Source organism: Oncorhynchus tshawytscha, linkage group LG05, assembly GCF_018296145.1.
Source record: "Oncorhynchus tshawytscha isolate Ot180627B linkage group LG05, Otsh_v2.0, whole genome shotgun sequence".
Lineage (NCBI taxonomy): Eukaryota > Metazoa > Chordata > Actinopteri > Salmoniformes > Salmonidae > Oncorhynchus > Oncorhynchus tshawytscha.
Window position 1 is genome coordinate 47,937,651 of NC_056433.1, and position 17,211 is coordinate 47,954,861.

At 44.0% G+C, this 17,211-nt stretch overlaps 2 protein-coding genes across 7 annotated transcripts in view; both read right to left on the minus strand.

The window, feature by feature from the left end:
- Window positions 1-9,394: 9,394 nt before the first annotated feature.
- Window positions 9,395-12,095, minus strand: LOC112250702 (probable G-protein coupled receptor 88). Its single transcript, XM_024421065.2, has one exon. It carries the CDS (start codon window positions 10,816-10,818, stop codon window positions 9,772-9,774), a length of 1,047 nt encoding a protein of 348 aa, XP_024276833.1. The 5' UTR covers window positions 10,819-12,095; the 3' UTR covers window positions 9,395-9,771.
- Window positions 12,096-13,211: 1,116 nt separating this feature from the next.
- LOC112250703 (dual specificity protein phosphatase CDC14AB-like) overlaps window positions 13,212-17,211 on the minus strand; it is a 45,931-nt gene continuing 41,931 nt past the window's right edge. For all 6 annotated transcript variants that reach the window (XM_042322011.1, XM_042322013.1, XM_042322012.1 and 3 more), the window contains one exon: window positions 13,212-16,860. In XM_042322011.1, the coding sequence (XP_042177945.1) occupies window positions 16,831-16,860 (30 nt within the window). In that variant the 3' untranslated portion in view covers window positions 13,212-16,830. The remainder of the gene's footprint in view (window positions 16,861-17,211) is intronic.

The window sequence follows — 17,211 nt, forward strand, 5'->3', positions numbered from 1 at the left end:
TTAGATATCGGGCAGATGGCAGATGGGTGGGTGATTTGAATGTGCAGAGATACCGTGATGAGATCCTGAGGCCCATTGTCGTGCCCTTTATCCACCGCCATCACCTCATGTTTCAGCATGATAATGTATGGCCCCATGTGGCAAAGATCTGCACACAATTCCTGAAAATGTCCCAGTTCTTCCATGGCCTGCATATTCACCAGACATCTCACCCATTGAGCAAGCTTAGGATGCTCTGGATCGACGTGTACGACAGCGTGTTCTAGTTCCCGCCAATATCCAGCAACTTCGTACAGCCTTTGAAGAGGAGTGGGACAACATTCCACAGGCAAAAATCAACAGGTTGATCAACTCTATGAGAAGGAGTTGTGTCACGCTGCATGAGGCAAATGGTGGTCACACCAGATACTGACTGGTTTTCTGATTTAAAAAAAAAGATATCTGTGACAAACAGATGCATATCTGTATTATTTCAATTGACTGATTTGTTTATATGAACTGTAACTCAGTAAAATCTTTGAAATTGTTGCATGATGCGTTTATATTTTTGTGTATAAATAACAAAACACTGGCAGCTAAATGTACAGTTGGTCATCTGGTAGAAAAGACACTTTGATCTCTTGCTACTTGGTAGGAAACAACTGAAAGGAAAAGGACACCTTGAATATCCTGCTTCTGAGAAAGTCTCTTCCTTCAAAGTTTGTGCATCTGGATCACTCTTCATACACCCATGTGCCTATAATAGTCTTGCTTTTGTAACGGTTTTCTAGTGGTGATGAAGGAGAGTCGGACCAAACTGCAGCGTGTCGATTGCGATCCATGTTTAATATATAACAAAGAAACACGAACTTACAAAAAACAATAAACGAAACCGAAACAGCCTATCTGGTGCAAACTAACAACGAGTACACATAGGACACTAAGGACAATCACCCACGACAAACTCAAAGAATATGGCTGCCTAAATATGGTTCCCAATCAGAGACAACGATAAGCACCTGCCTCTGATTGAGAACCACTCCAGACAGCCATAGACCTTGCTAGACAACCCACTAAGCTACAATCCCAATACCACCACCAAAACCCCAAGACAAACACACCACAATTACAAAAACCCCATGCCACACCCTGGCCTGACCAAATACATAAAGATAAACACAAAATACTTTGACCAGGGCGTGACAGAACCCCCCTAAGGTGCGGACTCCCGAACGCACCTCAAAACAATAGGGAGGGTCCGGGTGGGCGTCTGTCCATGGTGGCGGCTCCGGCGGGACGTGGACCCCACTCCTTTAATGTCTTAGTCCCCTCTCCCTTCGTCCCTGGATAGTCCACCCTCGCCGCCGACCATGGCCTAGTAGTCCTCACCCAGAACCCCACTGGACTGAGGAACAGATCGGGACTGAAGGACAGCTCGGGACCGAGGCAGCTCGGGACTGAGGGGAAGCTCGGGAGTGAGAGAAAGCTCGGGAGTGAGAGAAAGCTCGGGAGTGAGAGAAAGCTCAGGAGTGAGAGAAAGCTCAGGAGTGAGAGAAAGCTCAGGAGTGAGAGAAAGCTCAGGAGTGAGAGAAAGCTCAGGAGTGAGAGGAAGCTCAGGAGTGAGAGGAAGCTCAGGAGTGAGAGGAAGCTCAGGAGTGAGAGGAAGCTCAGGAGTGAGAGGAAGCTCAGGCAGGTAGATAGATCTACCAGCTCCTGGCTGGCTGGTGGTTTCAGCAGATCCTGGCTGACTGGCAGATCCTGGCTGACTGGCAGATCTGGAAGAGTCTGGTTGACTGGCAGATCTGGAAGAGTCTGGTTGACTGGCAGATCTGGAAGAGTCTGGTTGACTGGCAGATCTGGAAGAGTCTGGTTGACTGGCAGATCTGGCAGAGTCTGGTTGACTGGCAGATCTGGAAGAGTCTGGTTGACTGGCAGATCTGGAAGAGTCTGGCTGACTGGCAGATCTGGAAGAGTCTGGCAGACTGGCGATGCTGGGCAGACCGGCGGTGCTGGGCAGACTGACGACGCTGGGCAGACTGACGACGCTGGGCAGACTGGCGGTGCTGGGCAGACTGGCGATGCTGGGCAGACTGGTGATGCTGGGCAGACTGGCGATGCTGGGCAGACTGGCGATGCTGGGCAGACTGATGGCGCTGGGCAGACTGGCGATGCTGGGCAGACTGGGGGCACTGGCGGCGCTGGGCAGACTGGCGGCACTAGCTGCTCCATATAGGCTGACAGCTCTGGCGGCTTCTTACAGACTGACCGCTCTGGCGGCTCCGTGCTGACTGGCAGCTCCTTGCAGACTGGCAGCTCCTTGCAGACTGGCAGCTCCTTACAGACTGACAGCTCCGTGCAGACTGACAGCTCCGTGCAGACTGACAGCTCCGTGCAGACTGGCTGCTCCATGCAGACTGGCTGCTCCATGCTCTGCTCCATGCAGACTGACAGCTCTGGCTGCTTCATGCAGACTGACAGCTCTGGCTGCTCCATGTAGACTGGCTGCTTCATGCAGACTGACAGCTCGGGCTGCTTCATGTAGACTGACAGCTCTGGCTGCTCCATGCGGACTGACAGCTCTGGCTGCTCCATGTAGACTGACTGCTTCATGCAGACTGGCAGCTCGGGCTGCTTCATGTAGACTGACAGCTCTGGCTCCTCCATGCAGACTGACAGCTCTGACTGCTCCATGCAGACTGACAGCTCTGGCTGCTTCATGCAGACTGGCAGCTCTGGCTGCTCTATGTAGACTGGCTGCTTCATGCAGACTGGCAGCTCGGGCTGCTTCATGTAGACTGACAGCTCTGGCTGCTCCATGCGGACTGACAGCTCTGGCTGCTCCATGCAGACTGACAGCTCTGGCTGCTTCATGCGGACTGACAGCTCTGGCTGCTCCATGCGGACTGACAGCTCTGGCTGCTCCATGTAGACTGGCTGCTTCATGCAGACTGGCAGCTCGGGCTGCTTCATGTAGACTGACAGCTCTGGCTGCTCCATGTAGACTGGCTGCTTCATGCAGACTGGCAGCTCGGGCTGCTTCATGTAGACTGACAGCTCTGGCTGCTCCATGCAGACTGACAGCTCTGACTGCTCCATGCAGACTGACAGCTCTGACTGCTCCATGCAGACTGACAGCTCTGGCTGCTTCATGCAGACTGGCAGCTCTGGCTGCGCTGAACAGGCGGGAGACTCCTGCAGCGCTGTGTCGGAGGAAGGCTCTGGCTGCGCTAAACAGGCGGAAGACTCCGGCAGCGCTGGAGATGAGGAAAGCTCTAACAGCGCTAGATAGGCGTGAGACTCCGGCAGCGCAGGAGAGGAGAAAGGCTCTGGCTGCGCTAAACAGGCGGGAGGCTCCGGCAGCGCTGTAGAGGAGAAAGGCTCTGGCTGCGCTGAACAGGCGGGAGGCTCCGGCAGCGCTGTAGAGGAGGAAGGCTCTGGCTGCGTTAAACAGGCGGGAGACTCCAGCAGCGCAGGAGAGGAGAAAAGCGCTGGCTGCGCTGAACAGGCGAGGCACACTGAAGGCCTGGTGCGTGGTGCTGGAACTGGTGGTACTGGATCGAGGACACGCACAGGAAGCCTGGTGCGGGGAGCTGCTACCGGAGGGCTGGGGTGTGGAGGTGGTACTGGATAGACCGGACCGTGCAGGCGCACTGGAGCTCTTGAGCACCGAGCCTGCCCAACCTTACCTGGCTCGATGCCCACTCTAGCCCGGCCGATACGAGGAGCTGGAATATACCGAACCGGGCTGTGCACCCGCACTGGAGACACCGTGCGCTCCACAGCATAACACGGTGCCTGCCCGGTCTCTCCAGCCCCCGGTAAGCACAGGGAGTTTGCGCAGGTCTCCTACCTGGCATAGCCATACTCCCTGTAAGCCCCCCAAGAAATTTTTGGGGCTGACTCTCGGGCTTCCATCCGCTCTGCCGTGCTAGCTCCTCATAATGCCGCCTCTCTGCTTTTGCTGCCTCCAGCTCGGCTTTGGGGCGACAATAATCTCCAGGCTCATTCCAGGGTCCTTTACCGTCCAATTCCTCCTCCCATGTCCATAACTCCAGGTGGTGCAACCTCTCCCACTGTAGCTGCTGCTGCTCCTGCTGCTGCTGCCTCTGTTGCCTCTTCTCCTGTTGCTCCTTTGGGCGGCTACACTCCCCTGGTTTAGCCCAGGGTCCTCTCCCGTCGAAGATCTCCTCCCATGACCAGAAATCCTTGGTGAGCATCTCCTTTTTCGGCTGCTCCTGCCTGTTGACACGCCGCTTGGTCCGTTGGTGGTGGGTGATTCTGTAACGGTTTTCTAGTGGTGATGAAGGAGAGTCGGACCAAACTGCAGCGTGTCGATTGCGATCCATGTTTAATATATAACAAAGAAACACGAACTTACAAAAAACAATAAACGAAACCGAAACAGCCTATCTGGTGCAAACTAACAACGAGTACACATAGGACACTAAGGACAATCACCCACGACAAACTCAAAGAATATGGCTGCCTAAATATGGTTCCCAATCAGAGACAACGATAAGCACCTGCCTCTGATTGAGAACCACTCCAGACAGCCATAGACCTTGCTAGACAACCCACTAAGCTACAATCCCAATACCACCACCAAAACCCCAAGACAAACACACCACAATTACAAAAACCCCATGCCACACCCTGGCCTGACCAAATACATAAAGATAAACACAAAATACTTTGACCAGGGCGTGACAGCTTTGAAACATATACAAATATAAGAAGTGTGTGTTTGGGTGGGGAGGGGGGGGGCGCCTATCATACTTAAAATATATGAACGAGCATTAAAGTAAAACCCATGCACAAGTTGTCGTAGACTGAGTTTGAATTACTTCTGTTGAAAACAAGCAGTAATAACCATTACATTTAGTCAGTTCATTAATTTCATGAAAAATATGTAATTTATTTCATAACAGCTTGTTATCATTAAACTAGACACTAATATCAATATGGACAATACCATACAGACCAAAAAAACATTTCCTTTAATTAATAAAGCTGGGCATCTGAAAAGAACTTCAGTCCTTAGTCGTGCAGACCATTGCAATATCTATTGTTTCTTAGAACAACTAAACAAACAAATTGCTTCCTGGCTCACTCTTCCACCCACAGTGGTTGGTAACCATATACACTACACGGCCAAGTGTATGTGAACACCCCTTCAAATTAGTGGATTCAGCTATTTCAGTCACACCCGTTGCTGACAGGTGTATAAAATCGAGCACACAGCCATGCAATCTTCAAAGATAAACATTGGCAGTAGAATGGACCGTACTGAAGAGCTCAGTGTCTTTCAACGTGGCACCGTCACAGGATGCCACCTTTCCAACATGTCAGCTCATCAAATTTCTGCTGCACTGTTCAACTGTAAGTGCTGTTATTGTGAAGTGGAAACATCTAGGAGCAACAACGGCTCAGTCGCGAAGTGGTAAGCTCACAGAATGGTACCGCCGAGTGCTGAAGTGCGTAAAAATAGTCTGTCTTCGGTTGCAACACTCACTACCGAGTTCCAAATTGCCTCTTGAGGCGAAGTCAGTGCAAGAACTGTTCGTCGGGAGCTTCATGAAATGGGTTTCCATGGCCATGCAGCCGCACACAAGCCTAAGATCACCATGTGCAACGCCAAGCGTCGGCTGGAGTGGTGTATAAAGCTCTCTGCCATTGAACTCTGGAGCAGTGGAAACGTGTTCTCTGGAGTGATGAATCACGCTTCACCATCTGGCAGTCCAACGGACGAATCTGGGTTTGGTAGATGCCAGCTACCTGGCCGAATGCAAAGTGCCAACTGTAAAGTTTAATGGAGGAGGAATAATGGTCTGGGTCTTTTTCATGATTTGGGCTCGGCTCCTTAATTCCAGTGCAGGGAAATCTTAACACTACAGCATAAAATGACATCCTAGACAATTCTGTGCTTCCAACTTTGTGGCAACAGTTTGAGAAAGGCCCTTTCCTGTTTCAGCATGACAATGCTCCCGTGCACAAAGCGAGGTCCATACAGAAATTGTTTGTTGAGATTGGCCTAATCGCCCAACATCAGTGCCCGACCTCACCAATGCTCAGAGCTGAACGGAAGCAAGTCCCTGCAGCAATGTTCCAACATCTAGTGGAAAGCCTTCCCAGAAGAGTGGAGACTGTTATAGCAGCAAAGGGGGACCAACTTCATATTAATGCCCATGATTTTGGAATGAGATTTTCGACAAACGGGTGTCCACATACTTTTGTGTAGTAAAATAACTAGGATTATATTTCAGTATTAGCCTATATACATTGCTTATTACAAGCATAGCTGACCATTGTAGGCAAAATTATGTTTTTCCAAATGCTTATATCATATCGTACAGCTGATGAATCGAACACTGTAAAAGAATGGCAACCTTTGATCAGTGTTATTTCCTGATCAGTGGCAATCGGTGCCTTTTAAAATGAGTGAGGATTATATATTTTTTTAATGAGCATGGCCATATTTCTATTACAGCATATTGGATGACTGTCATTCATATTCCATTCACCCAGCTCAATGTTTCATCGATAGGTTTAGGCTACATGTACCCATCATGAGGTTGCTACAACCTAGCCAATGAATGAAAGTTTACAACGTAGGTGCAAATGTTGAGAGAATTTTGAGTAATGAAGGTGAACGTGTTACATTCAATAGCGCCTTGCACACTCTTGCCTGCATCTAGCTGATCTAGGGTGTAATCATTAGTCCAACAGTTGCAAACAAGAGTTTATATTTGACAAATTCAGGTATGTTAATCCTCGCTTCATTGTTTGCTTCAATTTAAGAAATGTTTTCCAACAGAATCGTCGGAATGAAAACACAGCTGATCACACGCAACAGTTCACTTTCATAGCAGCCACAAAAACAGCATGATCACTTTGCATATTTTATATATAATTCCTTCTCGCAACTATCTATGCGCTTTCCTCCTCTCACGTTTTCCCTTCGATTGCGGACTTCGATCCACAACTCGTCAGCCCAAAAAAACTTTCCAAGCCAAACCTTCAAGCCAAACCTTCATATCATGACCGCTAACCGCTACACACAGCCTACGTCATAGTCAACTAGAACTACTAAAACGAACGTGTTAGTAAACCTGCTACAATCATGCAGTCCAGTGTACAGTCAGAAATTAGTTTAGCAGTTATACCGGTGGGCCCTAGTGTCAATAAATTAATAAAACCAAAAGCTTACCTTGACTTGTGTTGGATAGCCATAGCCAGCTAGCTAACATAGCATCCCTCTCGGTTTGAGCCGGGTGTTTGACTAGGCTAAACTAGTTAGCTGCATTTGCTAGCTAAGTGAGAGTTTAAACACAAAAATACAATCAAATATAGCTAGCTCTCTGTCTTTCTTTTATACATTTTGGAAGAAATTAATGTTCAAAATGGTTTTCTTTTTCTCTCTCTTTCAGTCAACTACTCACCACACTCTATGCACTGCAGTGCTAGCTAGCTGTAGCTTCTGCTTTCAGTACTAGATTCATTCTCTGATCCTTTGATTGGGTGGACAAATGTCAGTTCATGCTGCAAGAGCTCTGATAGGTTGTAGGACGACCTCTGGAAATTGTCATAATTACTGTTTCCTAGTTTTTGTATTGAAGTCAATGTACCCAGAGGACAGAAGCTAGCTGTCCTCCAGCTACACCATGGTGCTAACCTACAGAGTGCTGCTGAGGTTACTATAGACCTTATTAATTGTGTTTTAATAAATTATTTGTTGACATGTGAACATATTTAGTATAGTTTTATCTAAAAAGGATAACTTTTAAAGTTTCACAATTTTTATGAAATTCACTGAGGATGGTCCTCCCCTTCCTCCTCTCAGGAGCCTCCACTGTTCCTGATAGTTGCTGTTTGAAAATACATTGAGTATACAAAACAAGTTTGGATTTCCCACTTGGTTGGGTTACGGCAGAGTCCAAGGGAGATGCTTTCTTCTGAGGGATGGATGGATGGATGAATGCGCTTTACTCCAACAATATCTTGTACAAGTGTATAACAACAGTCTAGAATTTACACTGCTCTTTCTGTGACAGACGGACCAGGTGAAAGCTATGATCCCTTATTGACGTCACTTGTTAAATCTACTTCAAATCAGTGTAGATGAAGGGGGAGACAGGTTAAAGAAGGTTTCTAAAGCCTGGAGACAATTGGGACATGGATTATTTGTGTGTGCCATTCAGAGGGTGAACAGGCAAGACAAAAGATTTATGGGGGTATGGTAGTATGTTCCGGGCGCACTGGTTTGAGTCTGTCAAGAACTGCAATGCTGTTGGGTTTTTCCACGCTCAACAGTTTCCCATGTGTATCAAGAATTGTCTACCACCAAAAGCACATCCAGCCAACTTGACACAACTGTGGGAAGCATTGGAGTAAACAAGGGACAGCATCCCTGTGGAACGCTTTCAACACCTTGTAGAGTCCATGCCACAATGAATTGAGTCTGTTCTGCAAGCAAAAAGGGGTAGATTTCGATATTAGAAAGGTGTTCCTAATGTTTTGTACACTGTGTACAATCTACACATGAGCTTATAATCATCAGGTTTGCAAGGCAGCAAATACATTATGACAATATACTGGTGACTACTCCGTACCTTGTACAGAGGCATTAAAAAAATGCTCCCTCTGTATTCCCACCATGGGGACTCACTCTACACTTAGATGCCTTTGTGGTGCTTTTGGAAGTTCTCAATGATTAAGTGGCTATTTGTAATCATGGCCTCTTTGGGTAGTATCATATCTGGGATCCTGGTACAGAGGTGTACTGCTTGGCTTTGGGGTGCATGTCCGACAAGCAGGTCAGGTTCAGCTGAACCTGTAGGAAATGGTTTGCAACGGGTAGGCCTGGATACTCGTGTTCGCTGATCCGTCTACAAAGAGCATAAACAGGCTGTGAAAAACAACATGTGATATGGAAGCATATACCTGTCAAAATGTTATCATTTTAAAATGCAAATTGTAAAATGACTCATCAAAAGATGCAGTCGTTCAACGACCGTTAGGGATATTATTTCCAATACCATCATCAGATGAGGCATGCATAAGCTTAACGATGTTGTACCCCTGGATGTTTGCACTGATTAAAGTAGTAAGTAGTTGTACAGTCACGGTGTGCCTCCAGTGTCATCTCTTCCTTGATTCGGACAACACGTTCTTGGCCACACACTGGTAAAACTATTGAAGCCAGCCTGTGACGGTTCCATTTTTGTGTCGGTGACAATTCCGGGGCAAGTGATTCCCTTTTCTCCCACCATCGATGGTAAATTGGGGGGATGGCCATCGCTGCTGCTCATAGATGAAAAAGCACTGATGATGACCTCAGGTGCATCTGGACACACAAGGACACTGCACCGAGTCAAGTGTAATAGCCAAACGTGACAAAATGTTTTTTGCACTTTAATTTTCAGCTTTATTAAAATGAACACATAAGTGGATTTACAATTTGCATAAAGGCTTATTACAACCATGATCCATAAAAAAATGTATATAGAAAAATACATGAAAATAAACAAAAACGAATTTGATACACAATGTTTTACAAACTATGTATTCATTTGCTGAATGTTCTTCTGGTTGAACTACAATTTATTGCATAATGGCACTACATAATAATAATAATAATATTAATAATAATAATACCTTAACAGCATCACTAACATTTTACAACGCTGAGCAACCAATAGCGTCATTTTGAGTTGAGTTGCCAGGTAAGCTTTCTAAAACACTGTAGGGATGTATGCTTACAGGGGACCAATGTCATTGCAGTTCAGATGCCGTTCAATTTATCTCAGCCAAAAATGCCCTTCTACTGTTTTGTCTCGGCAGAAGGTGAGATATTGTATTAATTGTGATGGGCTCAACCCCAACTGTAGACCCTCTCCAAAATTCTCCCTTGAGCACGGATCTGAAAGATTTTCTAAACTCCTCGTTCTTCCAAGTGTAGAGAAATGGGTTTGTAACAAAGAGAGTGCAGAAAAACATCCAAGAACAAGTCCTTAGTGCCAATGGCACTGTGGTAAAAAGTGCTATTGATAACACCCAGAAAAGAGGCTGTGTAGTGAGTATGAATATGAAACACACTGCCAACACGTAGAACCCCAAACGTTTGTCCTTTTTGGGGAACGAATATGGAAGGTTATTTACTATAGGAAAATGTAATATGCTGACCCTCTTCACACTGATCTGCACCCTTCGAAAGATTTTTAAATAGCAATACAGAACAACCATTGTCTGACCAATAATAGTCAACGCCAGGGTACCAGCTGCAAATGGGTCAGAGAAAATGGGCTTCCCTCCTTTGAGCAGTGATGCTGCGGAAGCCGGGAGATATGAGCATCCTTCCTGTGGGTACCGTAAAGATGTGATCCAGGGTAAAATAAATCCCAGCGCCGAAAGCCACGAAGCGCTTATCATCCATTCTGTGCGTCTTTTTTGGTAGATGGACAGATAGGTCACTGGTGATTTGGTAATCAACACGTATCGGTTGACGGCGATCAGGGAATGGGAGAGAAGAGAGACAGTGATGCCGAGGAATAAGAGCGCATCTTTGAAGGCTTGGTACCCAGCCGGGAAAGGGCTTCCAGAATAAATTCCCACCGCCTCGTGCGGCATCCAAAATGCGCACACCAACAGGTCGGCTATACAGCCGTTCACAATAAACGCATTGCTAGCCGTCCGAAGTTTCTTAAATGTCACGACCAGGTAGACAACCAAAAGGTTTAAAATGGTCCCAAACAGGCACATGAGAGAATAGAGTGCCGCAAGACTGATTTTGGCATCGTGTCCCACATCGCAGTCTGCCAGTTGCGCCGTGTCGTTTTGCATGTTGGAAGAATCAAATGTTTTTCATACGAAAAAACGGTAAGGAGTCATTTTGCAATCTTGCTGATGTTAGTCTGTTCTCCCTCAGTGGAAATTAGTTTCCATATTGAGGCAGCAGGCAGTTGCATTGAGCGCCTGTGGTGATGCTGCAGACACCAGATCAACAAAGACGTATGAGAAGACTGGAGGACAGCAGGTTCATGATAACACCTACTCTCTAAACATCTAGCCTACTGCATGTGGCGTGTTAATAAAGATTGAATGATTTCCATGTGTTATTTCCAATAATTGATGGAAATGCAAATCGGCCTATATCATACACTAAAGGAATATAGCATAGGCTATCCTACTAAACTTGAATAAAGGAAAATCATAATATGTGATTATATAGGAGTTAAGAGTCACAAAACCAATGCATCCACAGAGAATGGCTGGCTGCCTGACATTTAATGTGATGGGAGTCAGAGAAGCCTTTTGAATATCTAGCCAAAACATCCATTTGTTGAAAAATAATATATTCTTAAATATAATACGGAGATTGATAAAAAGGGATTACAGAAAACTGTCAATAGGCCTACAATATTAGTAACATGTCTGTCCACCAACACCAAGGCACCAACACCATTCAATCAATTGCAGATTGGCCATTTCCAAAAAGCGTTTTGAAGAGTGTGATACAGCAGGATGTCCTGGAAGGAGGCCGAGGGGAGTTTACACTCGATTCAGAAATGGGCATAACCTGTTCAGTTGATGGCAAACCTGGCTGAGAATTCATTCAGTTAACAAAAATCAGACAGACCCGAATACCTAACTCTCCCTCCATACTGGACTAACTGCTGTGCAAATCTAATACACTTTTGAAAGCGAAAAATTTGAAATACACCATTTGCCAGATTGAATCACGGTCTATATAACAGGCAGGAAATGTGAACACCACCGTTTTAATAGATCATTGGTGGGTGTATACAAAGCCAAAACCCATCCATACCAGTCAATGGCATTCCTCTTATTATCCACCATGACTTCAGCATTTCAATAGCAACAAGACATTTATATGAAAGAGAATCAACATGGCCTGGATTGGAACAAACTGAAATGGAAAGCCCCATGCATTTGGATCCGTTTTAAAATGATTCAAAGGGTTTCGAACCATACAGTAGCTCACACAGGACTTTACACAAAACTTTGTATAAAAACACAAATAATCATACTGTAGTGTACATTATAGGTTACACCTTACACAATCTCCAATGGCTGATTTAGAGCAAATTATGTTCTCTAAAAATAAAATAAAAACAACCAACAGTCCTATTATGTGTACTTCATACAGGTACCCCCTGTATATAGCCTCCCTCGTGTTATTTTGTTGCAACTTAATTATTTTTCTATTAAAAAATATATAATAAATGTTACTTCAGCTTATTTTAGTAAATACTTTAACACTTTTCTCTCCCTTAACTGCATTGTTAGGGCTTGTAAGTGAGCATTTCACTGTATTCAGTGTTTGTGACAAATACTCACTATAGCTCTTTAAAAAACAAAACAAAACACCCACATTATTAAAGGGAGAAAAGTAGAGAGAAAACAAGAAATAACAAGAAGTCAATTTCAGTTTTTTTTGTTATGTAATCAAAACAGGGCTGTTTGGCACCAAGCTATGAAGCTGTGAAAAACGAAATGTCATTAGCAATTCAAACACATGCAGAATTCATTACTGACTTGTCCCTTTATATATAGACTGTGCTCACAGACACACACAGGAGTACCAATTGGTAAAAGGACAGGCAGAAACAATAAAAACTATTATTTATTTTTAAACATGTCACTGATGAAAAGGGAACGTTCACCTAAAAAAAGCAACGCTTCCTTATCTTGAAATTTGTCTTTATGAACCATAACTAATTAATTGACTCTTGATTTATTTAGTCATCAAATTAAAATCACACGTACACATATGGAGAATATAGTTAGACTAGAAACACTTCTTCCAAAAAGTTAGTTTCTTCGTGTAATATTTTACACTTTTGTATTTGGTCATCGAAAGATAACAATTGTCTCTGGCTGTTTCCAATCTCTTTCAAGATAAGAAATTCAGGTGAACTACCCTGCCTAAGTAAAGATTATGCAGAGCCCTTTATTGCAATAGAAGGCTCTGAGTTGATGTGCCTAGGTAGTCATTTGAAATAAGTGTGCTATTAAAAAAAAAAGCATTTTCAAACAAATTATTCAACTGTTTGACAGCTGAAAGGATATACAGCTGTGAAACCAAGACAACCAGAATCAGTCGGAGCTAGTGTTCCTTCCTTCCTTAAAATACAAATGTATTCCTCTGTCAAGATGGCGAGTTCTGAAGAGAAAAAAAATCAAGTAGAATAAATAATTTACAGAGACAAGAATCTTTAAAATGTGTTTTTATTTTGTTACTTACTTTAGAAACCTGCATTAACTGTAAATGTAAAATATATACACTGAACAAAAATTATACAACGCAATATGTTAAGTATTGGTCCCATTTTAATGAGCTGAAACAAAAAGATACCAGAAATGTGCTATATGCACAAAAATGTATTTTGCTCAAGTTTTATGCACACATTTGTTTACATCCCTCAGCGAGCAATTCTCCTTTGCCAAGATAATCCATCCACCTGACAGGTGGGGCATATCAAGAAGCTGATGAAACAGCGTGGTCATTACACAGGTGCACCTTGTGCTGGGAACACTAAAATATGCCGTTGTGTCACACAACGCATGCCAATTGGCATGCTGACAGCAGGAATGTCCATCAGTTAGTGAATTGAATGTTCATTTTCTCTACCATAAGCCACCTCCAACCCCATTTTAGAGAATATGGCCGTATATCCAACCGCAGACCACGTGTAACCACGCCATCCCAGGACCTACACATCTGGCTTCTTCACCTGCGGGATCGTCTAATGAAACTGTGGGTTTGCACAACCAAAGAATTTTGGCACAAACCGTCTCAGTGAAGCTTATCTGCGTGCTTGTCGTCCTCACCAGGGTCTTGACCCGACTGCAGTACAGCGTCGTAACCGACTTCAGTTGGCAAATGGTGACCTTCAATAGCCACTGGCATGCTGGAGAAGTGTGCTCTTCATGGCTGAAATCACAGTTTCAACTGTACCGGGCAGATGGCAGACAGCGAGTATGGAATCGTGTGGGTGAGCGGTTTGCTGATGTCAACATTGTGAGCAGAGTGCCACATGATGGTTGTGCGATTATGGTATGGGCAGGCATAAGCTATGGACAATGAACACAATTACATTTTATCAATGGCAATTTGAACGCACAGACATACTGTGACGAGATACTGAGGGCCATTGTTATGCCATTCATTCGCCGCCATCACCTCATGTTTCCGCATGACAATGCATGGCCCTATGTCGCTAGGTTCTGTACACAATTCCAGGAAGCTGAAAATGTCCCAGTTCTTCCAAGGCCTGCATACTCACCAGATATGTCACCCATTGAGCACTTTTGGGATGCACTGGATCGATATGTACGACAGCATGTTCCAGTTCCTGCCAATATCCAGCAACTTCGCACAGCCAAGCCATTGAAGAGGAGTGGAACTGGTGGTCACACTGTTTTTTCCCCCTGGTCCACAGCACTACCTATTTTTTAAAGTACAGTATCTGTGGCCAACAGATGCATATCTGTATCCCCAGTCATGTGAAATCCATAGATTAGGGCCTAATGCAATTATTTTAATTGACTGATTTCCTTAAATGAACTCAGTAAAATCTTTTAAAATGTTGCGTTTATATTTTTGTTCTGTGTACATACAGTAGAGACATTTGCATTTTAGTATGCTTACTGATCTACAGTTATAACATTTTCTTTACATACTGCTTGAAAAAATATATGCATGTAAGAACTTTGCTATTAAAATTGTACATTTCATGGAGGTAGAACACCTGCATTAAGATTCTCCCATTTTGAAACAAAATAATTTCACTGCCAGGAATGTACAGAGGTCTAAAATAATAACAAAAATGATCAGTGATATCAGTGATAAACAAATGCTTCTGTATCCATTTTTTTTCTCTCCCCCAAATCAACTTCAATATTAAATGACATAAAATAAAAAAATAAGCATCCAAATATATGGATCTATTGTTACAAGGTCCAACAGAAAATGTACTTAGTTGGGCCATCGTAGGCCATACTCATTGGTAGAAAACCAGCTTTGATAATGACCGCTGCATTGTGCACCCAATGACATCCAGCATTACATTCCAAAGAAAGCATTTTGGGGGGGGACAGTTGTGCTTTTCAGTTTTTTTTTTTTAGGAACCTCTACCTGCAAAGCTGAAAAGTTCTCTCCATCTACAAGCAGAACTAATTATAATACACACAAGCCAGGAAAAACAGTCTCTTGTTTTTACATTCAACACAAACACGCCACACAACATGGAAATATTTCAGTAATAGCAATGAACTTCCACTGCGCCTTGAACTATAAAACAACGAACATAATTGGTTCTACAGTCGGGTGTGTGTGTGCGCGTTTAAAAATAGGCTGCCACGAAATCAAGTTTCATAATCTACAGCGAGTCAATGAGTGTCGAATAACACTGAAAATCAAACATTTTCCCATTAAAAAGAGCATGATTGCAGTGGGATCCTGTGCCTGTGGAGAGGGTTGCTGAGCTGCCTGGCATGAACAGTATACTGTAGGGACGGAGGCTTGTGTTGTGGGTGGTGTCGGTCCAACACAACAACTCAAATTTCCTCTAGTAATGACCACGGTTTGAATCATCCTTTTGGTTCGTCATGCTAAACATACAGTACATAGTCACAAGGCCTACACAACACTGGTTGCAGGTATGACTTTAGTATTTATCCTATAGTTGTCCCATTGATATGCAAATCTCCTGTAGGCTTGCAACAGAGAACATCATTTATTAGTTCCAATTGAAAATGGGGTACCAAAACCCACCAGTCAATTGAATTGACTTAATCAAAAACAAAAAAATATTTTTTAGAATAGTGAACAGCATTCATTTCTTCCCTATATGTAATTCTCTTCCATTCACATCTCTTCTCTAGAGCCCATCACCAGAGGACTGCAAACATGATCTCTAGACAACCCCCTACACACACGGTCACCACTCAATCTCTTTCATGCACACGTGTTCACATGGGCACATATTCTCATAGTCTATGGTACGTACATGCTACTACATGCACACGTACACGTACACCCCCACCCACGCACAAAACACAATCGTAAATAGGAGAGCACTTTACCCTGAGCCTGGTCCTGTAAATACTTTGTTGATAAGGAACACGGCTCGCAAAATACCGTAAGTCGTCTCTCCATTAATCTCACATATTTTCATCTAGATATATTGGTTAGTGAAGTAGTTACACTCAGAGACAAAAATAGAATTGTCATAAACCAAAACATGTTCTTTAAACCACTTCTAAATAAACATTTCTTTATCCAGGCAACAAAATTGTCATATTTCATGTATAAAAACCTCATCTAAAATCATTATTATTTTTAACTATTCCCCCCCCCCAGTACAAGTCGTGTACACAGTATTAGCACAAACATATAAAAGAAAACAGATATGTGATACAGGAAAGTCTATATGGCCAGATCTCAGCTTTAAAGAAAGAGCACTCACATAGTCAGTCTGGCCAAGCCTAATCATAGCTCGCCAGAATTTTTTTTTTTTTGTTGCCCTTTGTAAGCATTATCCAAACAGTGACTGCAGTTAGGGTGGATCGAGGCCGATCGAGGCTGACAGAAGAAGCCCAAAACTCAAAGTTCCATGAGCCCTTGGGAGTTTGTGGCTGTCGAAGTGCCCGTCTCCAAAGACCACACCCATTCAGATGCCACGGTTTATTAATTTTCCTTTCAGTATGTGGGAGAGAGTGGGGGAGATATTGCGAGAGAAAAAAAGGGGGTGGGAGACCCATCCCATCCAGGTCAGAGGTCCAGTGTCAAGGTGTCTGTCCGGTCTTGGTCAACGCAGAACCACCGATTTAGTATTGAACATATTCAGATTGAAGGGACTGCAAGAGATGGAGGGGAGACAGAGACAAAATATGACAGTGAATCACAGTGGATTATAACACGGCCTCTGGCTCTGATGCAAATAGAAAAGCAAATCACTGCATCTAATTGTTCAAGTGTTGACGACAAAAACATTTTTTTTAAAGGGTGAAGGTTGTTATCTAACAAGCCTGTGTGAAATATTCTATTCCTAACAGGTTACACTTGAACGGTTGGTTACAAAGGTATAGAAAAGCCATTAAAATAGACAATTTAAATGCCAAATGCATTTTCCTGGACGAATAAATAGATTTATGGTGGACAAGACAGACAGGGTGTCTGTGTGTGGGCAAGAGTAGGAAGCTGCGGAG

Excerpts from the sequence above, each read along its gene's own strand:
- LOC112250702 (XM_024421065.2), bottom strand. The coding sequence starts at position 10,818 with ATGCAAAACGACACGGCGCAACTGGCAGACTGCGATGTGGGACACGAT.